Source organism: Trifolium pratense, linkage group LG5 (assembly GCF_020283565.1).
Source record: "Trifolium pratense cultivar HEN17-A07 linkage group LG5, ARS_RC_1.1, whole genome shotgun sequence".
NCBI classification, from domain to species: domain Eukaryota; kingdom Viridiplantae; phylum Streptophyta; class Magnoliopsida; order Fabales; family Fabaceae; genus Trifolium; species Trifolium pratense.
Genome location: NC_060063.1, coordinates 56,706,125 through 56,727,585, shown reverse-complemented (window position 1 = coordinate 56,727,585; position 21,461 = coordinate 56,706,125). Strand labels below are relative to the sequence as shown.

The 21,461-nt window shown below is 33.0% G+C and overlaps 2 protein-coding genes across 3 annotated transcripts; both read right to left on the bottom strand.

Annotated features, from left to right (window-relative positions):
• Window positions 1-4,262: 4,262 nt before the first annotated feature.
• LOC123886955 (uncharacterized protein At1g28695-like) lies at window positions 4,263-8,914 on the bottom strand. Its single transcript, XM_045936218.1, has 3 exons — window positions 8,630-8,914; window positions 6,131-6,532; window positions 4,263-4,760 (listed from the first exon to the last, which is right to left on the bottom strand). The coding sequence occupies exons 1-3, from the start codon at window positions 8,912-8,914 to the stop codon at window positions 4,263-4,265; spliced, it is 1,185 nt and encodes a 394-aa protein (XP_045792174.1).
• A 1,505-nt stretch (window positions 8,915-10,419) lies between these two features.
• Window positions 10,420-21,020, bottom strand: LOC123884232 (actin-related protein 4-like). Of its 2 annotated transcripts, none has more exons than XM_045933295.1 (20): window positions 20,663-21,020; window positions 20,481-20,572; window positions 19,941-20,114; window positions 19,757-19,830; window positions 18,780-18,863; window positions 18,630-18,690; window positions 18,436-18,485; window positions 16,958-17,012; window positions 16,189-16,266; window positions 16,037-16,090; window positions 15,791-15,844; window positions 15,657-15,717; window positions 15,271-15,322; window positions 15,012-15,078; window positions 13,975-14,037; window positions 13,295-13,357; window positions 12,756-12,818; window positions 11,078-11,142; window positions 10,907-10,975; window positions 10,420-10,786 (listed from the first exon to the last, which is right to left on the bottom strand). In XM_045933295.1, the coding sequence occupies exons 1-20, from the start codon at window positions 20,673-20,675 to the stop codon at window positions 10,741-10,743; spliced, it is 1,338 nt and encodes a 445-aa protein (XP_045789251.1). In that variant the 5' UTR covers window positions 20,676-21,020; the 3' UTR covers window positions 10,420-10,740. The 2 variants fall into 2 exon arrangements, with proteins under 2 accessions (XP_045789251.1, XP_045789252.1); XM_045933296.1 differs by having other exon boundaries at window positions 18,780-18,860.
• Window positions 21,021-21,461: the final 441 nt, after the last annotated feature.

Genomic DNA, 21,461 nt, shown 5'->3' with positions numbered 1-21,461 from the left:
GTACTTAATCCCAAATTGTGGGTGAAGTACTATTTGTACTTTTTTATCCATCCAATATATATTATACTTTCACTGTTCAAAAAAACAGAGAGAGCCGCAGTCTTCGACTTCACCAAACACTTATTGGGTAACTTTGTCAATGTCTTCTGTTTGTGCCTGCTTGTTAAGAGATATTAACACTAAAAAATTAAACTATACACATAGAAACTAAGTTTGTGAAACTTGTGCCAAAAGTATTTCTAAATGCCCAATAAAATTTCACTTTCTTAGACGGCTTTGGAAACCTCTGTTGTCAGCTCATGAATCTCAGCAGGTGTGAACATCTGATGAAGCTCATCAGGTGTGAACATCTTACTAAGCTCATTAGGTGTGAACATCTCACGAAGCTCAGCAGATGTGAACATCTCACGAAGCTCAGCAGGTGTGTGCATCTGACGAAGCTCTGCATGTGTGTGCATCCAACGAAGCTCTGCAGGTGTGTGCATCTGACGAAGCTCTTCATGCAATTTCTTCCCACGACGAAGATTTTCTTCACCAAACACATCTTGGATAACTTTGTCCCTGGCTTCCCTTTGTGCCTGCTTGTTAAGAGACATTAACACTAAAAAAATTAAAATATACACATAGAAACTAAATTTGTGAAACTTGTGCCAAAAGTATTTCTAAATGCCCGATAAAACATTGTTGAGACTTAAAGAAAAACTTACCTTAGTAAATGTCACTTTCCTAACAAGATGTGGAAATATCATCCGAAGAAGCATATCCTCTGTTATCAGCTCATCAATCTCAGCAGGTGTGAACATCTGACGAAGCTCATCAGGTGTGAACGTGTTGCTAAGCTCATTAGGTGTGAAAATCTGACGAAGCACATCAGGTGTGAACATCTGACGAAGCTCTTCGGGTGTGTGCATCCAACGAAGCTCTGCAGGTGTGTGCACCTGACGAAACCTCCTCCGAAGACGCTGATGCTCTCTTGAAAGCTCAATAATTTCATCAGTTGTGAACATCTCACGAAGCTCAAAAATTGTGAACATCTGACAAAGCTCAGCTGTTGTGAACATATGACGAAGCTCTGCAGGTGTGTGCATCTGACGAAGCTCTGAAGGTGTGTGCATCTGACGAAGCTCTGCAGGTGTGGGCATCAGACACAATTTCTTCCCAAGACGAACATTTTCCTTTGTGCTACCTACTTTTTCATTCTTAGCAATTTCTGTGTATTGTGTTGATCATCAAATAAGAAACCAACAACAGGTGAGGTTATTTGACCAAAATAAATAAATACATGAAACAGCAACAACAGAACGAAATAGAAGACAGACAAAACAGCAAAAAAAACTTGTTTAACCACATGAGTTAGCTTTGTCAAAAAAAAAAAAAGCACATGAGTTAGCTGCAACAGAAGCTAGGATTATTAGTTGAGTTACCCTTAAATGGCTTTGGCTCCTTCCCATGAGGAAGCTCTCCCTTTGTGCTTGCTTGCGGCGCTTGTGAGATGTCGTCCATTGGAGAGAGAGATTCAATTGGTGGCTGGCTGGCTGGCAAGGTTCCTTTAAAAATCCAAAAAAATATAGCACAACTAATTAAAAGCGGAATACCAATTGTAAGACAAATTTAACTTAATAAGATGAAGATGAAAAAGAATGATAGTAATATAACTATTTCCTTCAAAAAAAAAAACTAACTAAAACCCTTTCCTTCTAAAAAATATGCTAACTAAAACCCTTTCCTTCAAAAAAATAAACTAAATAAAACTCTAAGGTTTGAAGGAAAGAAAATTACAGAAACCAATGATATCGAATATAACTAGAAACCATGGTTCATTGATAATTTGATATTATGAGTAAGACAGCTTATTATGATTGTAAAATTGAGTACAATTCAAGTACTCATAATTTGAATGTTTCTTTCACTGGAAACATAACGAATGGAAAGCCTTCAAAAAGTTACATCGATCTCATACAATGTTGATTTGAGAGATTACGTGCCTGACAAGGTTTGTTGGTTTCTCATCTGCTACAGGGTTATTATTTTTTTGAATGGGCTGCTACAGGATTATTGTTTGAGATGAATACATTAAAATCATGGTCATTCAATTCGGGTTTAAAAATTCATGATGAGAATCCTAGTCCAATCCCAATAAATCCTAGTCTTCACCAATTCCAAATGTTTAAATTATCCCTAAAATAGACAGTAAAAGAGGTAATATATGGGCAGGGCTAGGAGTTGGTGTAGCTATTGCATCAAGTTTCTTTATTTTAGGAGGGGTTTGTAATTTAATTTGGAAAAGGACTAAAGGGAAGAAAGAAGATTCAATTTTTGACCCGAAAATGGATGATGAATTCCAAAATGGCACTGGACCTAAAAAGTTTCCTATTAAATTGGTGAGTGCAACAAATAACTTTGCAGAAAAACAAAAGATTGGACAAGGTGGTTTTGGTGGTGTTTATAAAGGCTATTTGAAAGACAGATGGAAATCTCGAAATTAAGTCTCCTTTTCGGAAGGGATATACTCTCCCTATTCCTTTTAGGAGTGGGGTATCCACCCTACTTTATGCTACCCGTAGAGTTTGTTTGAGTGTCGTGTTGGGTCTTGATTGGTTGTTACTTGTGGTTGTTCCTTGTCACTCTCTTTATGAGAAGTGTTCTTCTGGTGGTGTTTTTTAAGGGTTCTAGTTTGTTTGGGCGGTGTGTCTGTTGTAGTTTTTTCTGTTTGTTTTCTTGTCTTACCTTTGAGATGATTGGGTTCAGATGGAGTGTACTTCTCATACCTCCTCCTTGATTTTATGAACTTTCTCTTATATTTTTCTAGTGTGTGTATATATATACCATAAAGAAAGAAAATCAGTCAGAATTGAAAATTTCTATTTTTCTCAAGGAATCCCTAATTCTTCTCAAATTGGAAAAAACAGAAAGCCCAACCTATCAAGGAAGCCCTAATTCTTCTCAAGCTTAATTCTATTATTATCACAAAATATTGAATTTCACAAAAGTTCTCTTCTAAAATTAAAAAGAAGACCTAATTCATTGATCAAAGGTTTGAAACCCTAATTGGAGAGAATATCAAAAGAATTAAAATAATACCTTTCAGCAGAGAAAACCAAAAGAATTAAAATAATACCTTTCAGCACAATCAACGGTGAAAACTGAAAATTGAATTGAATCAAAAGGTATATATATAGCCGAATGTGTCGATTAGTTACCCTACCCATGAGGGTTATAAACTTTATTGGCCAGTAAGTCATTAGGTTTGATCTAGTGAGGTTTGAATAATATGCATGAGAAGAATTTCATTCATCTATTTAAATTATCTATCTCAAAAATATAGTGCTTTTTTTTTTTATTTCAAATATTATTAGGTTTAAATAAGATTTTTATCTAAAATTAAAAATAACAATCAAATGTTTTTGTTTTTTAAAAGATTTCTATTTATTCTTAACCAGATTTTACTAACCTCGCAGATGAACTTTGGATTACTAGTAGTCCCCATCTCTATAAATTAGAGGATTAATATAAAAAAAAAAAAAAAAAAACTATTTTTTTTTTTTTTTTTTTTTTTAAACTGCTAAATTTATAGTACAATTCATTTGATGCACCAAAGGAGCAACCCAAAGCAGAAGACACAAATGCAGACTGCTAAATAAAAACATGCCAGCATGCGACGGTGCTACCTCGAAATCATGTACTGACAGATTCGACACAATCCGGTAAGTTGATTTTACAGTGAAAACCTTTCCCCCAACCGGCACCCAGCCGGCCAGTCCCATCGGTCTTCTCATTGAGCAAAATATTTTCCCACTCGAAAAATCTTCTACGCCATAGCAGCCTCCATCTCTCTATATCACTGTTTGGACTTCTAACTTCTGCTACCAACGCATCCTTTTGCATAGAGAAAGAAAAAAGTCACGGGAACCGATCTCGGCGAATCGCCAACCCAAGTGTCCCTCCAAAAACTTGTATGCATTCCATTGCCCAATTTTTTAGCCACACCTTGAGTAAACCAGTTATATGGTTAAGATTGGAACCAATTGAACAAATATTTTATTTTTTTGAATGGCAATGCAACAATTTTAATTGGATTAACTAACCAATCTAAAAAACAGTTCCACTCTTAATTTATTAAGAGTACACAAAATGTCTATTTTAGATATATAGTACACAAAATGAAAGTACATATGTAAATATTATTATTCAACTAAAATAAACTATATATAATAATGATAATATTTATAACCATATAATAAGTATTTTTCTTTTCTATTAAGTCATTTCCATGACTCCATGCACGACTCATGACTTGTCCAATGAAAATTTGTTGTAGAATTAACCTCTAAGCTTCTAAATTTCTTCCAATCATAAAGAGTCATCTTTAAATCATCTATCTTTGCAGTGATACTTCGACAACAATTTGCATGAACAGTGGTTACTGCCCTAAAATCTTTACTATCTTGACAAAATCCACTAAAATAGAGGGTATCCAAAAACCTAACCTTGAGTCCTAAATGTCCAATTATACCACTTTTAATGAGGTCAACAAGCACATCTTGCTCCTTTTTTTCAGTTGAATTGTCTTTTTTTCCATACCATGTTTCGAACAAAGTTACGGTCTTGTTGTTCGATCTTACTAAGAAAAATCCAGTATTGATTGGTTGTTTTTGTAACCAAGGATCGCCAAGGTATCGGTCTGTGCTAATTTGAAGATCTTCAGTCTCATTCTTGCTCAACTTTTCGAATGGATTTCTTAACCACATTACATCAATGTCCTACAAAAGAATGAAGTGATTATGCAAGTAAATATATATAGTGAAAATGCAATTACAAGCTAGAGAGTCCATAGAATTCCTAGTTTAACCGACAAAAAATTGTCGAAATTGTTAAGCTGAACGCCACGATCGGATTTTAAACTCCGACTTCCTTACTTGTATGTATGAGTTTACAATGGTTTCATCATTTCGTCCGTGTAATATTTTGTTGATGAAAACTTCCGTGGATATAACTAGATGCATGTGACAAAAAAAAATACTTAGATGCAAAATTCTCAATTCTCATCGTCTTTACAATTAAAACAGTGATATTACTAACATTAGTTCCCCACGAATTACATAATTATATTTTTTGCTATTTTAATTGAATTAAAATCAATTAAGTTATTATCTCAATCATAAAAATAAAAATGTCTATTAACATACTTTCCAAGTACAATTATATATGCCATTGATAAAAATTTAAATCATTTTAAAATAAAGATCAACGCTAGACCACTTTACACGTCGTCTCTATTAAAATTTATCCTCATGGAAAAAAAAAAAATTTATTTTACCCTAAACTATAGCTAATAATCTATATATATATATATATATATATATATAGTTAAAATCTCAAAGTACCGTAACCAAGTAAGCTAGTTCAAGTATTTTTCAAACAGGTCCTATGTCTACTTTGGTACACGTGAGAAAAATCTTAATTACTTCACCAAATTCTTAAACATGAAATGTGATGACATTTATAAGTTAGTCAAAATAATTTCCTAGTGTGGCAAAAAACTTTGATTATTTATTTTGACACGCTAGGAAATTTATCTCATCTTGAATGCTCAGTCACATGCAACATGCAAGGTTTTTTCCCAATCTCTAAAAACGTGTTATGTATAAGAAATTGAATTGTAGTCTTGAACATTTTAGATTGCTATAGTACTACAAAGTATGCAACTTGAACATTTTTATTAACTCTCTTGTTTCTATGGAAATGACCGCCCGGTAATAAAGAGTTTGGCCGCGAAATTAGGAAAATTTAGCCAAAAATTGTTTACACTAGAAATCGGACTCGAGTTCTCCTGAACAATCTGTCTTATGAAGGAATTCATTACCCAGTACAACTCAATGTCTTGGGTTTATAACTTGAAGTCTAGAACATTTTGATAAACAACTTTTTGACTATGGATAATTAAACAGTATTTATAATTTATGGCTTTGATTGATAGAAATTAGGAAAAAAAAATAAGTATATAAATGTTTTATTTCTTTCAAGTTTTGACCAACCTTTCTAATTTAATGTAATTAATGTTTAAGAAAATAGGATTTTTTTTTTCTTTATATAATCAAAATATGATGGCACTTCAACATCTAAAACTTACCGTGAAAATGAAGTTGTAGCCACGTTTTAGAACTTCCAAGAGAAAATAAGTCCTTCTCCACATCATCTTGATGAAATCTTGAGACATGAAGAATTTCTCACCTCCAAAATCAACACCATTTGTTTCCAATCTATAACAATTTAACCGCAAAAATTCGCATCGATCGTAGGCCGTTTGATCAACGGCTACAATGAGAAGGTTATCAATCAAAGACCTTGTTCTTTCTCCAAGCCAAAAACTGCTTAAAAATAAATCAAACATGGTGATTGCATCACCCTCTACATCTTGTTCTACATAAGCCTTATTTACTATAGCAATTATCAAGGTTTTGTTTTTTCCCTTTGTAGCTTTGGCCAAAGCTTTTTCAAGATCATCCCCATATGTTTCATTAACATTGGTACTCTACATTAATAATAAAGAAAATATATATATATAATTATTGAAAAATTCAATCAAGACATGAAGAAAATACATAATTATTGTGAATTTATGATCATCATATAAGAAAATATGTACATTGTTTTGAAGCAAAAACAAAGAAAGATAGAAGTTTTAACCGTATAGGTAGGTGATTTGAACGTACCATGTTTGATTGGTGTTGGCTGAGTAATTGGTTGTGAGATAGAAGTAATAGAGTGGAGAAAGATGAGAAAATAAAACCAACAAAGACTAATGCTACCATTGCAAAACTCCCTAGTGTTTTCCTAAGACTATCCATCATTAATTCTTTTGTGACTTGTGAAAACATATACAAATTAAATCAAGATTGAGAGATATGTGTGTGTGTGTATAGTATGAATCACAAAATGCATATATAAAATGAGTCCAGATCCTTTCCTATATATGGTCAAAATATACATTTATAAAGTGTCTATATAAGTAAATATTACATTATTCATCATTTTATGTTAAAATATACACTTATATCTTCTTTTATATAAAATATATTAGAGAAAATTACACTCTTTTATTTCTTCCATTAAAAGAAGTTTGAATTTCATTCCCCTCTTTATATTAAAATCTACATTTCATTCACCAATCGTTAGTTGGTTTAGTGGTGATTGACGCTGAACTTGGTAGGAATGACCACAGTTTGATCCCCGCAACTGCGATCGGGAGGGGGCTGGAACCACTTGATGCCAGAACTGACCCGCGAATCAGATTAAACTTGTGGTGAAAATAAATAAAAAAACAAAAAATCTACATTTCATTCGTTAACAAAAATTTTATTTTAATATAGTTAAACTTCTAAAGTATTATGTTTATTTTGTTTTTTTGCGACAATCATCATTGAATCAGCTATTGATTTTTAAAGCATAGTAGTTTGGTATAATAATACATCATATCCGATGAAAACACCATCCTACATACTTTTTATAAATTTTCTTGAAAAAGAATAAATCTTTAGAGGATTAATTTCGGTTTAAAACTTGTATCACTCCTAAACACCATGTAAAGTTTATGACTGTCCAGTCCACCATAGACAATCCAAAACTGAAGTATGGCTTCTGCAATTAATATGGCCATTGATCGACACAATGATATAAAGCTCTCATAATTAATAGTTGATAAAATTATTAAGGAACACATGAATAAAAACCAAACAAATTATTCATTACTTATAAGTTACAACTCAAAATGATCATCCACACACATATATATGAGACATCATTACACTGAAAATTCACAAAGCAGAAGTAGAAAATGAGATTTCAACTAACGTCTACACTACTAGAAAAATTCTAATTAGCGAGGGAAGTATTCCGTCACTAAACACTATATTTCCGTCACAAAGCAATTTAATGACGGAATTTGTTGCGGCCCTAAATCCGTAAACAATTTCAACGTCGCAAATTATTAGCGAGGGAATTTCAATTCCGTCACAAACTGGTACGGAATATATCTGCTGCTAAAGTTAAATTCCGTCACTAAATTACAAACATGACCAATTTTATTTCCGTCACTGATTAATGAGGGAATCATGGACCAATTTTTCCGTCACTGATTAATGACGGAATCTTAGACCAATTTTATTTCCATCACTGATTAATGAGAGAATATTTTCTAATTATGAGAGATTCATTATATCACAAATTTGTGACTGAATACATTTCCGTCACTGATATTGCATTTGTGAGGTTTATGTTTCCCTCAGTAATTATGAAGGAAACTGTTATGTTAAATTTATGGTTAATATAGCAAACTTCTTACCTAATTTCACTCATGATATAGCAACTGCATTTACTATATTAAATAAATAAAATTAAAATCATCAATACACAATATTTAATAAGAAATACTTTTTAAATTGTGTTCATAAGTATTTATACACAATCACCAAAATACATGGAAGCCATAACTAATATAACATTGTTCTTGAAACTAATACTACTAACATTGTTTTTTTTATCAAAAAAGCATTGTTCTTGAAATTAAGTGTATACGACCAAACACTCAAAACAACCATAACTGTTATTGGACATTCAAATTTCAGACAACCACAGGGGGAATTGGGGGAATATCCTCACCATGGTTCGTCAAATGATAATAATCAATCATGAATCCCTTCCTACATAGATGTGTCTTCACTGTTATTGGACTTTCAAATTTCAGACATTTGCATTTCTTACACGGGCATCTAATATCCCCTCTTCCGATGTTATTTACATCTTGTTCCAAAGCAAACTTAATAAACTCATCAACTCCGATTTCAAATTCTTCGGTGATATTCTTGTGTGAATCAACTCTATTATTGATCCACTTTCTATTTCCAGGTACTTCCATCGCTGATGCATTATTTATTTACACAATAAAGAAATAAAGAAAATAACTCTAGAAAAACAAGCTAACATAAAAAGTCTAGAAAATCACAGCAACAAGAAAATAAAACAAATGGAATAAAGCACTGCATCATGAAATTTCTACAAGCTAACATAATCCATCATTAATCCTTTTCCAAGTTTTGGAGTAACAAAAGCAATAAACAAAAGAGCCTATAGATAAAGAGTATAAGCATGTAGCAGGATAATTTTACTCTTCTACATTCAACAACAAATTAACAACCTGCAGGTCATGTTTTCTAGTACTCCTATCCTACTACTTCATATCAGAGACAGAGAGGTTCACATGCTAAATCTAGCTTAGCTGAAGAAGAATTCAAATCATATCGCACATTCTCAATTGGTTCAATTGGTTTGATTTTATTCGATTTTTAAATAAAGGAAAAATTACACTCACCTCCGTCTTTAAATGACACTGACATGTTAAAATAGATAAAAACCTCCCCCTTAACTTAACACCGTTTATACATCTGTTAAATCTAAAAATTCATTATTTCTTTTTGGTTCACGGTTGCTGTTAAATTTTATAGTAATAATTTGATTGTTACTAGTATTTTGATGGGAGTCCAATAGCAGGTACGATTGGCTTAGGATTTCGCTGGTAATTTTGATAAATTGAGCTATGAATTGTGCTCAGATCAGGAGACTTGTTACAATTGAAGGGTAGAACAAACATAAATGAATGTATATGTATGAGAGCGAAAGCAAACACGAAAGAAATAGCTGATGATGAAAGAGATAGCTTCAACCTTCAGGTGGTCTACTACTATGCTTTATTTTTGCTGTCTTATTAACCAATTGAGCTAAATCACTTAAACTTGTATTGGAAAATTAAAGTGAAACTCTGATATACCTACTTAATCAAACACAACAATGACTTAATCAAACCATATTTGCAAAAATCACTTAATCAAATATCACTTAATCAAACACAACAATGACTTAATCAAACAACTTTGACTTACGAGTTTTTACTAATATCTCAAACCACATTTGCAAAAATCACTTAATCAAACACAACAATGACTTCATAATTTTCAAACACAACAATCAAACACAACAATCACATAATCGAACTATATTCCAGAAAAATCACTTAATCAAACCACATTTGCAAAAACCACATTTGCTATGTATATATACAGTGTAAGTGTCAAAACAAGAAAAAAAATTATCAAGTAATTATTTTCTGTCTTTTAATATTCTTACTAACTTCTTGTAAATAAACTTTTTTGTGGGCACACCATCCTAACTTTTCAGAAATTTTCTTGAAAAAAATATATTTAGAGGATTAATTTTGGTTTAAAAGTTGAATAACTTTAGCTAGCCAGGTAAAAATGTTACGCGAAAATCACTTTCGAAAAAGTTACGACAAAAATGTGTACTTAACCAACAAAAAGCCAAGTCACAACATCTAAAAGTATATAATTTTTAGGAAAACCAAAAGTATTAATCAAATAAAACTATTAAATAGTTATAATCTAAATGGCTAATCTCATGACAGAATAAATTAAATTTACACAGAAGGGAAACCAGTTTGTTAAACAGGACACTATTACAGACTCTAAGCACAGTCCCACATCAGTATAGATTACAATAATAGTTGGATTTTGATCCATCTTGAGGTCAACAATGTAGTTAGACTGAGATCTAATGGGAATCAATAGTCATTAACAGCTAAAGATAAAACAAGCACTGCTTCAAAGTTCGTTGCGAGAACTTCCTGAACACGAGATAGATCAATGGAAGAATACTCGAACCAGTATCAACTCAAGGACACTTCCTTTGGATATACGAAGCACCATGCTCTTCATACCTATAAGAAATGCATTAAAACAATTTACTGTTCAAAACTATCCTTTATTAAAGAATTTCAAACTTAATTTCATAACCATGATTTTCTTATAACGAGCATAAGTTTGGGTCAGGTAATTACTCGGATTTAGAGAACCACATTTGTTGGAAGGAACCAAGAGAAGCCAATATACTGCCTCCTATCCAGACACTGCCCATAAATTCACCATCATGAGTTAGAAAACAGTTTATACAATGCATCAACAATCCTTAATAAAATCATGGTATTGGCAGAGAGAGAGTGTGTGCACACCTGAACCTCCTTTCAGTAGCATTTCCACTGGCCAATACCTTCACTCTAGCAGCCTGAGGGGATTCCTGTATCACAAATGAAATTTTAGTAAATTTTTATAACAGCTAACCTTTCGAGCTTTATAGAGGACACAAGCAATCACATGCACTTGACAACACTTCAAAAAGATCCAATGTTTTAATATAGCGTAATAATATTTATAAACTCAACGTCTTATCCAATTTTTTATAAATGTTTTCAATTGGGTTATCTTCTTTTAAAAGTGCCTGAAGAACATAGAAGCCTTGTTACATGCATATAATGTAGTAGCATGACCTTACACAGCATCAAGCTTTACAGTTAAACACAATATTTCACCTTAAAAGACATTCATCCAAATGTTTCAAACACTTAATAACACGAGAGCATTTCAATTAAACATTCCCAAGCTTTTCAATTCTATTACCTTTTTACCTTCTCAATCATTATGCCACAGAATAAATTTTATAATTTATTGAGATAATTCACTAAAAAAGAATCAAACAAAGGTCATGCAAAACATTATTAAATGTGCACAACGGAAAAAATACATTAGCACAAAAGAGACGCTCCTTTTCTTTGCAAGTGCATCAAAGAAACACAAGAAAGGAAACCATACGGACATAATTCTCTTCAAAATTACATTTGATAGTCACAATGCTGAAAAACAAAAGCAGCAAATACTCCAAAACCTTGCTGAGAGTGAGAAGCCAAGTATATATATGAGCATTTGGAAGCACCATTTCATAAACTCACTTATGTAGTTTATAGACACAGCTTATACCCAATATCTGCGGAGCAAAGTGTCATTCCTTCTTAGATCGAAGAAACAACCAACATAAAAGCTCTTATATGATAAGTGCTTGCTAAATAAGAGTCAATTAAGTTGTTTATCCAAACACCCTCGAGTCCTAACTTACAAAAGCTGCCAAGACACAAACAAACCTTGCACTAAAATTCAAGAATTGAAAATTGGACAGATACCATAAGCCTATGCATAACATGTAGCACTCCTTAGTGCCACAAAACTTAGAAAGCAAGTTTAAATAAAAAATAAAAAAGGACTATGCAAAAACTAAGTATAAGAAAAAAGTCGGGCAAAGTCCCCAATCAATTGTACTAATGGATGTAGAGCTGTAAAAAGGGCCTTAAGGGGCCGGCCCTTTAAGGGGCGGACCCACTTATTCCTGATTATTAATTTTATTTAAATTTTAAACACAGTTTTTTTAGGGTGCCGATCGTGGACAGTGCTGATTGAAGAAAAAGAGAATAAGTTCACGACACTAGAAAAATTGTTTAAAATTTAAATAAAATTAATAATCAGGAATAAGTGGGTCCGCCCCTTAAAGGGCCGACCCCTTAAGGCCCTTTTTACAGCTCTAAATGGATGTCACCAACTCAACACAGTAAAAGTAGACTAAATAGGATGAGACACAACGTAAACAACAATGTTAACAACCAAGTCTTACAACGCTATTATTCAGGCACAGAAAAATCATTTGAAAAAAATATGTCAGCCTGTGAAATCACCACCTTAAAACAATAATAGGTGAAAAATATTCAAGTGTAAACAAAAGTCATCAAGGTGATTAACCTCCGAATTGCCACTCATTGCCACACAGTGAATAAAATAAAATAGGACTTATTAGTTACATTATACCTCTAGCAAGTCTTTCTCAAGGCGTTCCTTCAACTGTTGCATTGAAGCGGTGCCGCCGGCAAGCTGAAAGTGAAATGAAATCAAAATTAAATCACAGGAATATGATTCTTCACAAAATACTTCCATCATAGTATTCAGTACAACACGACAAAACCTATCAAACAGATAACTTGGCCTATATATGTACATCATACGGTTTCAGCAAATATTTATTGATTGAATTTATGGATAAATGTCAGTTCACTAAAAATACAACTCAAAGCATTTCAACCAAGATTAAAATTTAGTTTCAATGCATGTGATTTATGGGTATATCTCCAAATTTTCAATAAAAAAGGATGGTCAACTGCATGAAGCTCCTGCAATGCTCTCATCAAAATGGTTATGAGAGTGGATATATGTGTGCAGACTATCTGCTTATCCATTTTTATTATAGACTAAAAATGTCCATTCTAAAAGTATTTAAGCTCTATATAGGAACTGGCTAGAGTATATATACACAAAGGAACAGAGATAGAAGGAAACCATAAATAACGTACCAGTATGCTACTAAATAATTCTCTTCGAATGTCTACATCACACTTGTTAATGCTTTCGATAACCTGCAAATATTCAAAGGAATGTAAAATCAGCAATCAAAACCCTAAACAAAAACAATATCACTACAATCAAAGCTTTTTCCCACTAGGTTAGATGAAGCTACATGAATCAAATTATGCCATAATGTCTTATCACGAATCATGTCTAAATGCAAGTCCCTCTAATGGCCTGGCCTATAATTTCCTCAATCATGCCCTTCTACCCCAAGCTATTGTATTATGACGTACTATTTGAGATACTCCCTCTGTCCTTTTTACTAAACTAAACCCCTTTTGCATTTTTCACATATATTAATAAAAGCAGGTAGTGTATTTAATGTGTTCAATTTGTGTATCAATGTTCCTAAGATACCTATTTATAGATGGATGCTTCTAATTTTGACTTTTCATCTTTCAAGACAGTATTATTAATCAGGGTATAGTTAGAGGAAAAATATGTATCTAGTAATTTGGGGTAGTGCTGATATTTAGAGACGGTTTTTTTCTCTCAAAAGGGGCTTATTATTAGGGCCAAAGGTAGTACTAAAAAAACAGCAACCAAAGCCATTTCCCATTATAAGGGCCAATGTTAGTAATTAGGGTCTTGGGATACTTTAAACAAACACATTAAATTACTATACCATTTGAGGCAGCCCACGAACTGATGGAGCAATTTCTGCAAAGCTCTCCATGCCTGGAATTGACTGCAATTTGCATTGAAACAATATAAGACTAAAAGAGCAGGATTATTGATTCTGAAGTAATATATGGAACAGCAAAAAAAAAAATAGAAGCACGGCAAAAAAGAAATGAACAAACAAGGCTGTGCAGTGCGCAGCAGGAGAAGGTTGTAGAGAGATGCTTTGAAGAAGCTAAACTTTTTTAATACAGTACATACATAATGAAAGTAATCTCATATATAGATAGTCCTTTGCTAGGTATGATAATAATTGTATTATATTTTAGGAAATAACCATTTCCAACCTTTTTCCTCTTATTGAGGGGATGAACCAATACAATCAAGACACACACACACAATACACATGAATCTTGATTTATCAAAAATTATCATCTTTATCTCATACTCTAATTCACATTTTCACTATCTCTCACATATTTACAGATTTGGAATTTGAGTTCTTTGAAATCTATTTGGAATTGGAAACCTCTCTCCTGAACCTTTCGATACTGTGACTTATCTGACTTAAAAATGCAAATATATAGATATATAGATATGTTTTACTATATTAAAATATATTATGCTTTGTTCAATTATTCATCATGAAATTAAAACTCTACATATTTTAACTAAATTAAAATATACTCAAAATTGCCACTTTTTTCACCGCAAAAATTGCAAATGATAAAAATGCTAGTGTTTACTTTTTTGCTTCACGGAATTATTGGAAACAGTAAGTAATGTTGTAAGATAATTGGAAAAGGCAATGGGAGGTTGTAAGAATTTTATTCTATTGTCTTTTAATTATTAGCACCTCGCTTCAATAAGGAGGGTGCCTTTTGACACCTCTAAAAGTTGCCTCAAGAGTCAGGGCAAATTTTTCTTCGAACTCCCTTGACAGAAGTTTAGAATATTTAAAAGGAAATGCAATATCATAAATTTTTCATGTCAGATGAACAATGGGATAAACTGGCCACATTTTTAATGCAGATCACATACCTGAGCCAGGGATGGATTGAAAAGAACATCTGGAATCTTAAATCTGTCAGCTCCAATTTCAAGTGTCCTGTGGTATAAAAATTTTAAAAAAAAAATTGTCATGACAACCTTGCACCATAGATTATGGTTAAACAAGAAACAATAATTATACTATGAAATATGTCCAATAGGTAATACTAGAAACATGTGTTATCAAGATGAAACATAACTCAATTTATCCCCCCCACTATTTATATCAGCAAGAATAACTGCAACTTACTGGCCATCAGGAAGCTCATATGAGGTCGTTGGGATGTTTGAATATGCACTCTCTGCCAAATAAAGAAAAAAAATGGATGTCATATATGGGAACTTCTTGGATAAATTCTATTGGAGTAGAGAAGGTAAAAGTATCTTCTAAAGCTACGAAGATTTGACTGAAAAATATGTATATCATCAAAACAGATTATTGAAAAAGCCTCACATACAACAAGCAACCCCAAAGCACATCACAAGCGATGACAAGTCATGGCCTCTTATTCAAAAAAAGGTATAGTGAATGACACCATACAAATTAGACAGTCTCCAAACAAATGTGTTTAAAAGAACACGCAGAGGACCAACAAGATTCAAAACATTATATGAGACGAGTACAGGTATACAAACCATCATATGGAGTATCTGGTGCACGGCACACACATTCCTTGATATCACTAGCAATCACCCTCTGTCACAAGGGAACAGTTACCATATATACAATACATGTCATTTAATAAAATAAAACGTGATCAATGACAAACCTGGGAGTAGAGTTTGTAGCTTTCAGTTGTATTTGGAAAATCCAAATCTACAGTCTGTCAGATTCAGAAATTAAAAAAAATTAAAATTGATGCAAGATTTAAGAAATTTTAACTGGAATCCCATATTGTCCAAGTTCATTTTTTTGAGTGGGAAGCGGGGGCTTCATACTTACACTACAATTATTGCAATAAAGTGAAAGAAAAAATTGTTACTAAACAGGTCATCAACATGAAAACACATAATACCTGAAACTCTCCAGGGCGTATTTCCTTTCTCCTAAAGGAATACCGAGGCTTCATCTGTACAGCAAAAAAGGGGAAATGTCAGGCAGATAAAATCGCAGCACCTTTACCACGGATGATCACTGATAAATATAATAGCTAGTTTTGTAACCCACCGCAATACCCTTGCTCTCCAAGCTTTTCATCAAGCAGTCTGTAAGAAATTCTCCTCCGATTGGAGAGGTTGCCACAGCCTTGTGTTGCAAAAATAGAAGATATGATCAGACAGAAAGGCTTAGTATTAGCCAAATCTAAAATATAAATGCCAGGGTAGAATGAGATCTTGAATTCTTAATTTTATTATATAAAGCTGAATGAAAGATGTTATGAATATGCAGAGCATACATAAAGAAGCATTGGTTTGTTCATTCCGAGGCAATAATTAGTACCTCACATATACATGGCCACTCGTTTATAAATTTTTAGTAATTATCTGTATTCTTTCTTCTTTTTTTTTTTTTTTTGCAAAATCATAATGATAAATGATTAAGTGGTACAACAGAGATGATATATATTTGTATTTGTTTTTCGTATTTAATTAAAACAACAATTCAAACCTTTCCCATCTAGGTGTGTCAGCTACATGGATCAAATAACACTATATAACATCCTACCAAGAATCATATATAAAGATAGACATTTGAACACTAAATTTTCTTAATCATTTGACTTTGGTCTTCCTCTACATCTTAACTAATGGACTATCCTCCATTTGATCTATATGATAAAAGACACGTAAATAGTAATTATACGATTAGTTAGAAGACTTCATATTATTTTTCATGAAATTGGACAACAAACTAAAGATAGCTTAATCAAATGAAAATATGAATAAATTCAATTACATGACAAGTGAATTCTATTTGATTCATTAAAAATAAATACCTTCTGAAGAACATAGCCATCGTGTACCGGTGCAACTGTAGTTGATCCTCCGCCACTGGGAGCAATGGAATAATAATGAAAACCTCTCATTAGCAACTTATATTGCAGCATGAAAATGAACTGATATATTTAACTTTCAGACTTAGACGATTACCCCCCTTATTTCAATGTTTTCAATTGAATTTTCATGTTAATAATTATTTTAATTTGGTCCCTTAATATGCCATGTTACAATCACAGGGTAGGAGTATAACTTTTGTCATTATCAACCACACCCCTTATGATGATTAAATCATAGCATAGTATTAGTACCATGGTTACTTTAGAATAATCAAACAGGATGAGGAAAATATAAGACATGTTAACGGATAAATAGCGATTAAACTTTCAGACTTTTTATTCAGCAACTAAAAGTACATAGTTCACACGTTTATTTGAGAAGACTTCTTTCAAAGAAAGTAAAATCCTCTTTATCATTATTGTAAAAATATTATATTCCAGATCCGTTATCAAAATAGTGAATTTATTTTGTGCCATTCTTGGCTCATTTTAGTATGATTACAAACTTTTTTTTATCGTGCTACAAAAGCAACAACAAATGCTTTTTTGTTAGGCTTCATCAACTACTTTGAAGACGACGTGAGGAAGGGGCAAAAGAGGGATTTGGAGTTTGGACTGTAAAAGGTTGTACAACCTTGACTATATGGCAATGTTGTTAAATGGCAGAATGGCATGGTGGGTTTTTGCCAACCACCATAGCTAATTTGTGAACGGATACCTACCATGGTGGCGCCGAAGGCCGCAATGGTGTGGCTGATTTTGGCCTAGCGCTGTATTCTGCCATCAACAATACTGCTACATGGCAGGGAATGTGGGAATGGAGGGAGTTCGTTAGGAGTATGAATATAAGGGGAGGGGAGGTTCAGGGAGAGGTAGGCATAAAAGACTAAGGTGAACAGAGCTTTGGACCCATTATTTCCTAATACAACCTTATTTTAAGACTTCCTACAAATTTCACGGATATTAAGAAAAGTGATTGTAGCAATAAATTTGTAAAGTGTGTTATTCTTACATAATTACCACTACAATTAATAATATAATAGGAGAGAAAATAAATCAATGTTTCCAAATTGTAAATTTTATAGGGGTAGTTTTGTAAAGAAGCCATTAATGCATGTGAAAGTTTGAAGAGAGTCTTATATTAAGGGACTACAAATATAGAAGAGGGTCATAGAATTAGGGTCAAAGGTAGTATCGACTATCAAGTGGATATCAATTAACACTATATTTAGTATAAGACATCTAAGGCATAGTGAAACAAGACAACCATATAAAAAATCTTCCTTATATAATATGCTAAGGAGATATTGATTGAAACGCGGAAATGATGATTGATAAAAAAAAACATCATTAATCGTATTACAAAAAAAAAACCAGATCGAAACTGCTAGTCAACAAATAACTTAATGATCTCTTACCTATCAACGACTAAGGATGTGGCACGCCCTGATGCAAAAGAAGTCAGAACCTATATGTCAAACAAAAGTAAATTTTAGTTAGATATAGGTTAGTGTAGGACTACTCACTTAGTAGCCTCTTTAACATTCTCACTCCATAACATATACTATTATTTTAGTTAGAGATATAGGTTAGTGCAGGACTATTCACTAACAGCATTTTTTGCCAAAAATAACGCAGGTGCTTTGTACTTCTCAAACATGAGCTCTGCTGCCCTGCAATAATCACAACAAACTAAATTATACATATTGATGTTTTAAACAGAGCTACATTAAATCTAGATGATAAATAAAAACCAGAACACCTTTCTCTCTGTTGTTGAGCATTAGAAGAAGGCTCTGCAAGGAGCATGGGATGCTCTTTAGGGTCAATCAATAAGCACTCCCTACTAAAAAAGAAACATGCCAGTTTAAGAATTAAACAATTCCACTTAATGAAAAGAAAAGACAGGAAAAATCATGAAAACCATAAAGAAAAAAAAAATCACGCAATGAAAATATTCCACTTAACCATGTTAGGAAAATAACAACCAACAACACGAGAAGCAATATTCCACTAAGTGGGGTCAGCTACATTATTCCAACATTTAGCTCTATAGAAACAAAATTATTGGAGGGGACGGGGCTCGAACCCTGGATTCACCACTTCTCCACACTTAAGTGTGTGATTCTAGCTACTAGGCTACTAGACCAAAACAAAATTTTCAATCAATTCATTTTGTGTAAGGAGTATAAAATGGTTTCTTCTATTAGAAAGAGATAAGCTAAGTAAAGGAAAAAGCGTGAAAGAGTGGGAAAGCTCCTAGAGAGTTATCTCTACCTGAAACTTGTGAATTCCAAATCTGACTGGAATGAGAATACGTGAATCTATTTATAGAACAGTTAGGTCTAATTAAATGTAACAGAATGCCAGCTGGCATAACTGAATTCTAACAGAATTTTGGGCTGGGAAGGGAGAGGGATTGGGTCAAAGCGCAATCTCTCATTACAAGATAGAGGTATACTGTATATTCCTAATAACAATACATATAGAGCATCCCTAGAGTTATAACTATCTACTATCTAGTAATATTTTCTGTTGAGTCTGTTAGCAATCTAATGATCACAAACTACACCTGGAGTATTTATTTGTTTCATCCAATCAACTTTATTTATTAAGACCAATCGAAAATATACAAAATGTGCAAGTTATGGTATGAAGTGACCCCTATGCCAATCACATATGTCATAAAATAAGAAATGTGAAAACAACATCCTTATGATGCAGATCATCAGTATCAACCTGAAGGCATGTTCCCAAATGCTGTCAACAATATCCCAGTCAGCAACAATTCCATCCTTTAATGGAGACAGCACCTGACATCATGAAAGAAAAAGATAAGTACACCTACTAATTATAAAAGAAAAAAAAAAACTGAAAAGTATACATTAAATGGTAATAAAGAAGACCATTACAAAAACTTTACCTCCATAAAATCTCTACGGTAGCCCAAGGACTGAGATCCTACATATAATTTCCTCTTTCCCTTGGCTTTATCACCGTCAACATTTCTACTATTGTTCTTTGATTCGCCAGAGCCAGAGTTCTTTTCAGCATCATCCGATTCATCAACATCCATTTGATCAATTGCTCCAACAACCTAATTTCACATGAGTCAATACAAAACTCCCCGTCATCAGATTATCATATATCCATCCTCAAATGCGTTAACCATCCAAAGATTTTAATCTAACAAACCATAAATCATACATGAACCTAGCTACACTATCAAGCAGACAATCGGTACTAATTTGTACCCAAAAAATTGCCAATGGCCTAAGATTATATAATATATCAAACATACAAGCTGTACTAACTTGTGACCAAAAAAGTTGACAATGCCCTCTCCATCAATTAACATCAACAAAAACCAAAAAGAACGATAAAGCTGAAAGCAGCTAATAATACTAGTGAAACAGAAAATACAGCAAAATTCAAAATTTTCAACAAAAAATAACACACTTACGGAAGGAAACACAGCTTTGGGAGCATCTTCACCGGCATAACCAGCTTTACAGGTATGTGAACCCAAATCAATTACTATAGCTGAAACTTCATCTGCAAAATTCAACAAAATGAAGAATGTTGAGAATTATCAGAAGAATAAGTGAGTAATAAGAAGAAAAGACAACTTTTTTCCGCACTCACCACCACCGTACATGACTGTAAAAGCTCTATAAACTCAACAGGAGAATTAGGGTTTATAAATTACTTCTGAATTTTAGGGTTTTGGAAATTTCTCAATCTCTCTATAGTTTCATGAGAAAGAGATGGAAAAGGAGAAGGAATGAAACTCCGATGAGGAAATTCGCCGATGCGGCAGTTACCGGCGAAGGAGAAGGAGGAAGCGCGCGCGATTTGAAGAAGAAAGAAGATGCTAGGGTATATGAAATTTACAGACACTGTATTTCGATAAACCCGCGCGAATTGCTATTACCAACCCCGTTTTCTACTAACTACACACCCAAAAAGTTGTTTTTATTTCTTTCTCGTAAACCTACCTAACAAACCTTAAACCTTCAAAAGTAAACCTTAAAATAAACTAATTCAACATACTATACAGTATTATATAGTAGAGGAGTGCCAGCAACACACTCTTTAACAAACACACTTCAACACACTCTCTTTTATTGGTCAAAATTTATATGGGTCCCATAAAAGTTATATGGGTCCACATTTTTTTATGGAACCCATGTGAATTTCAACCAATAAAAGAGAGTGTGTTAGAGTGTGTTTGTTAAAGAGTGTGTTGCTAGCATTATTCTTATATAGTATCATCTTATCAATTGGGTTAAATTCATAAGGACTATTTGAGACATTATCTTATGTAGATAAATAATTTAAGGGTCATGCTAACCGGTGCCCCGGGGCACTGGTTAAGGAAACCAAAAAAGGAAATTTTAAAATTGAAAATAATACTTTTTAGACTTTCGAGGCGTTGACCGCA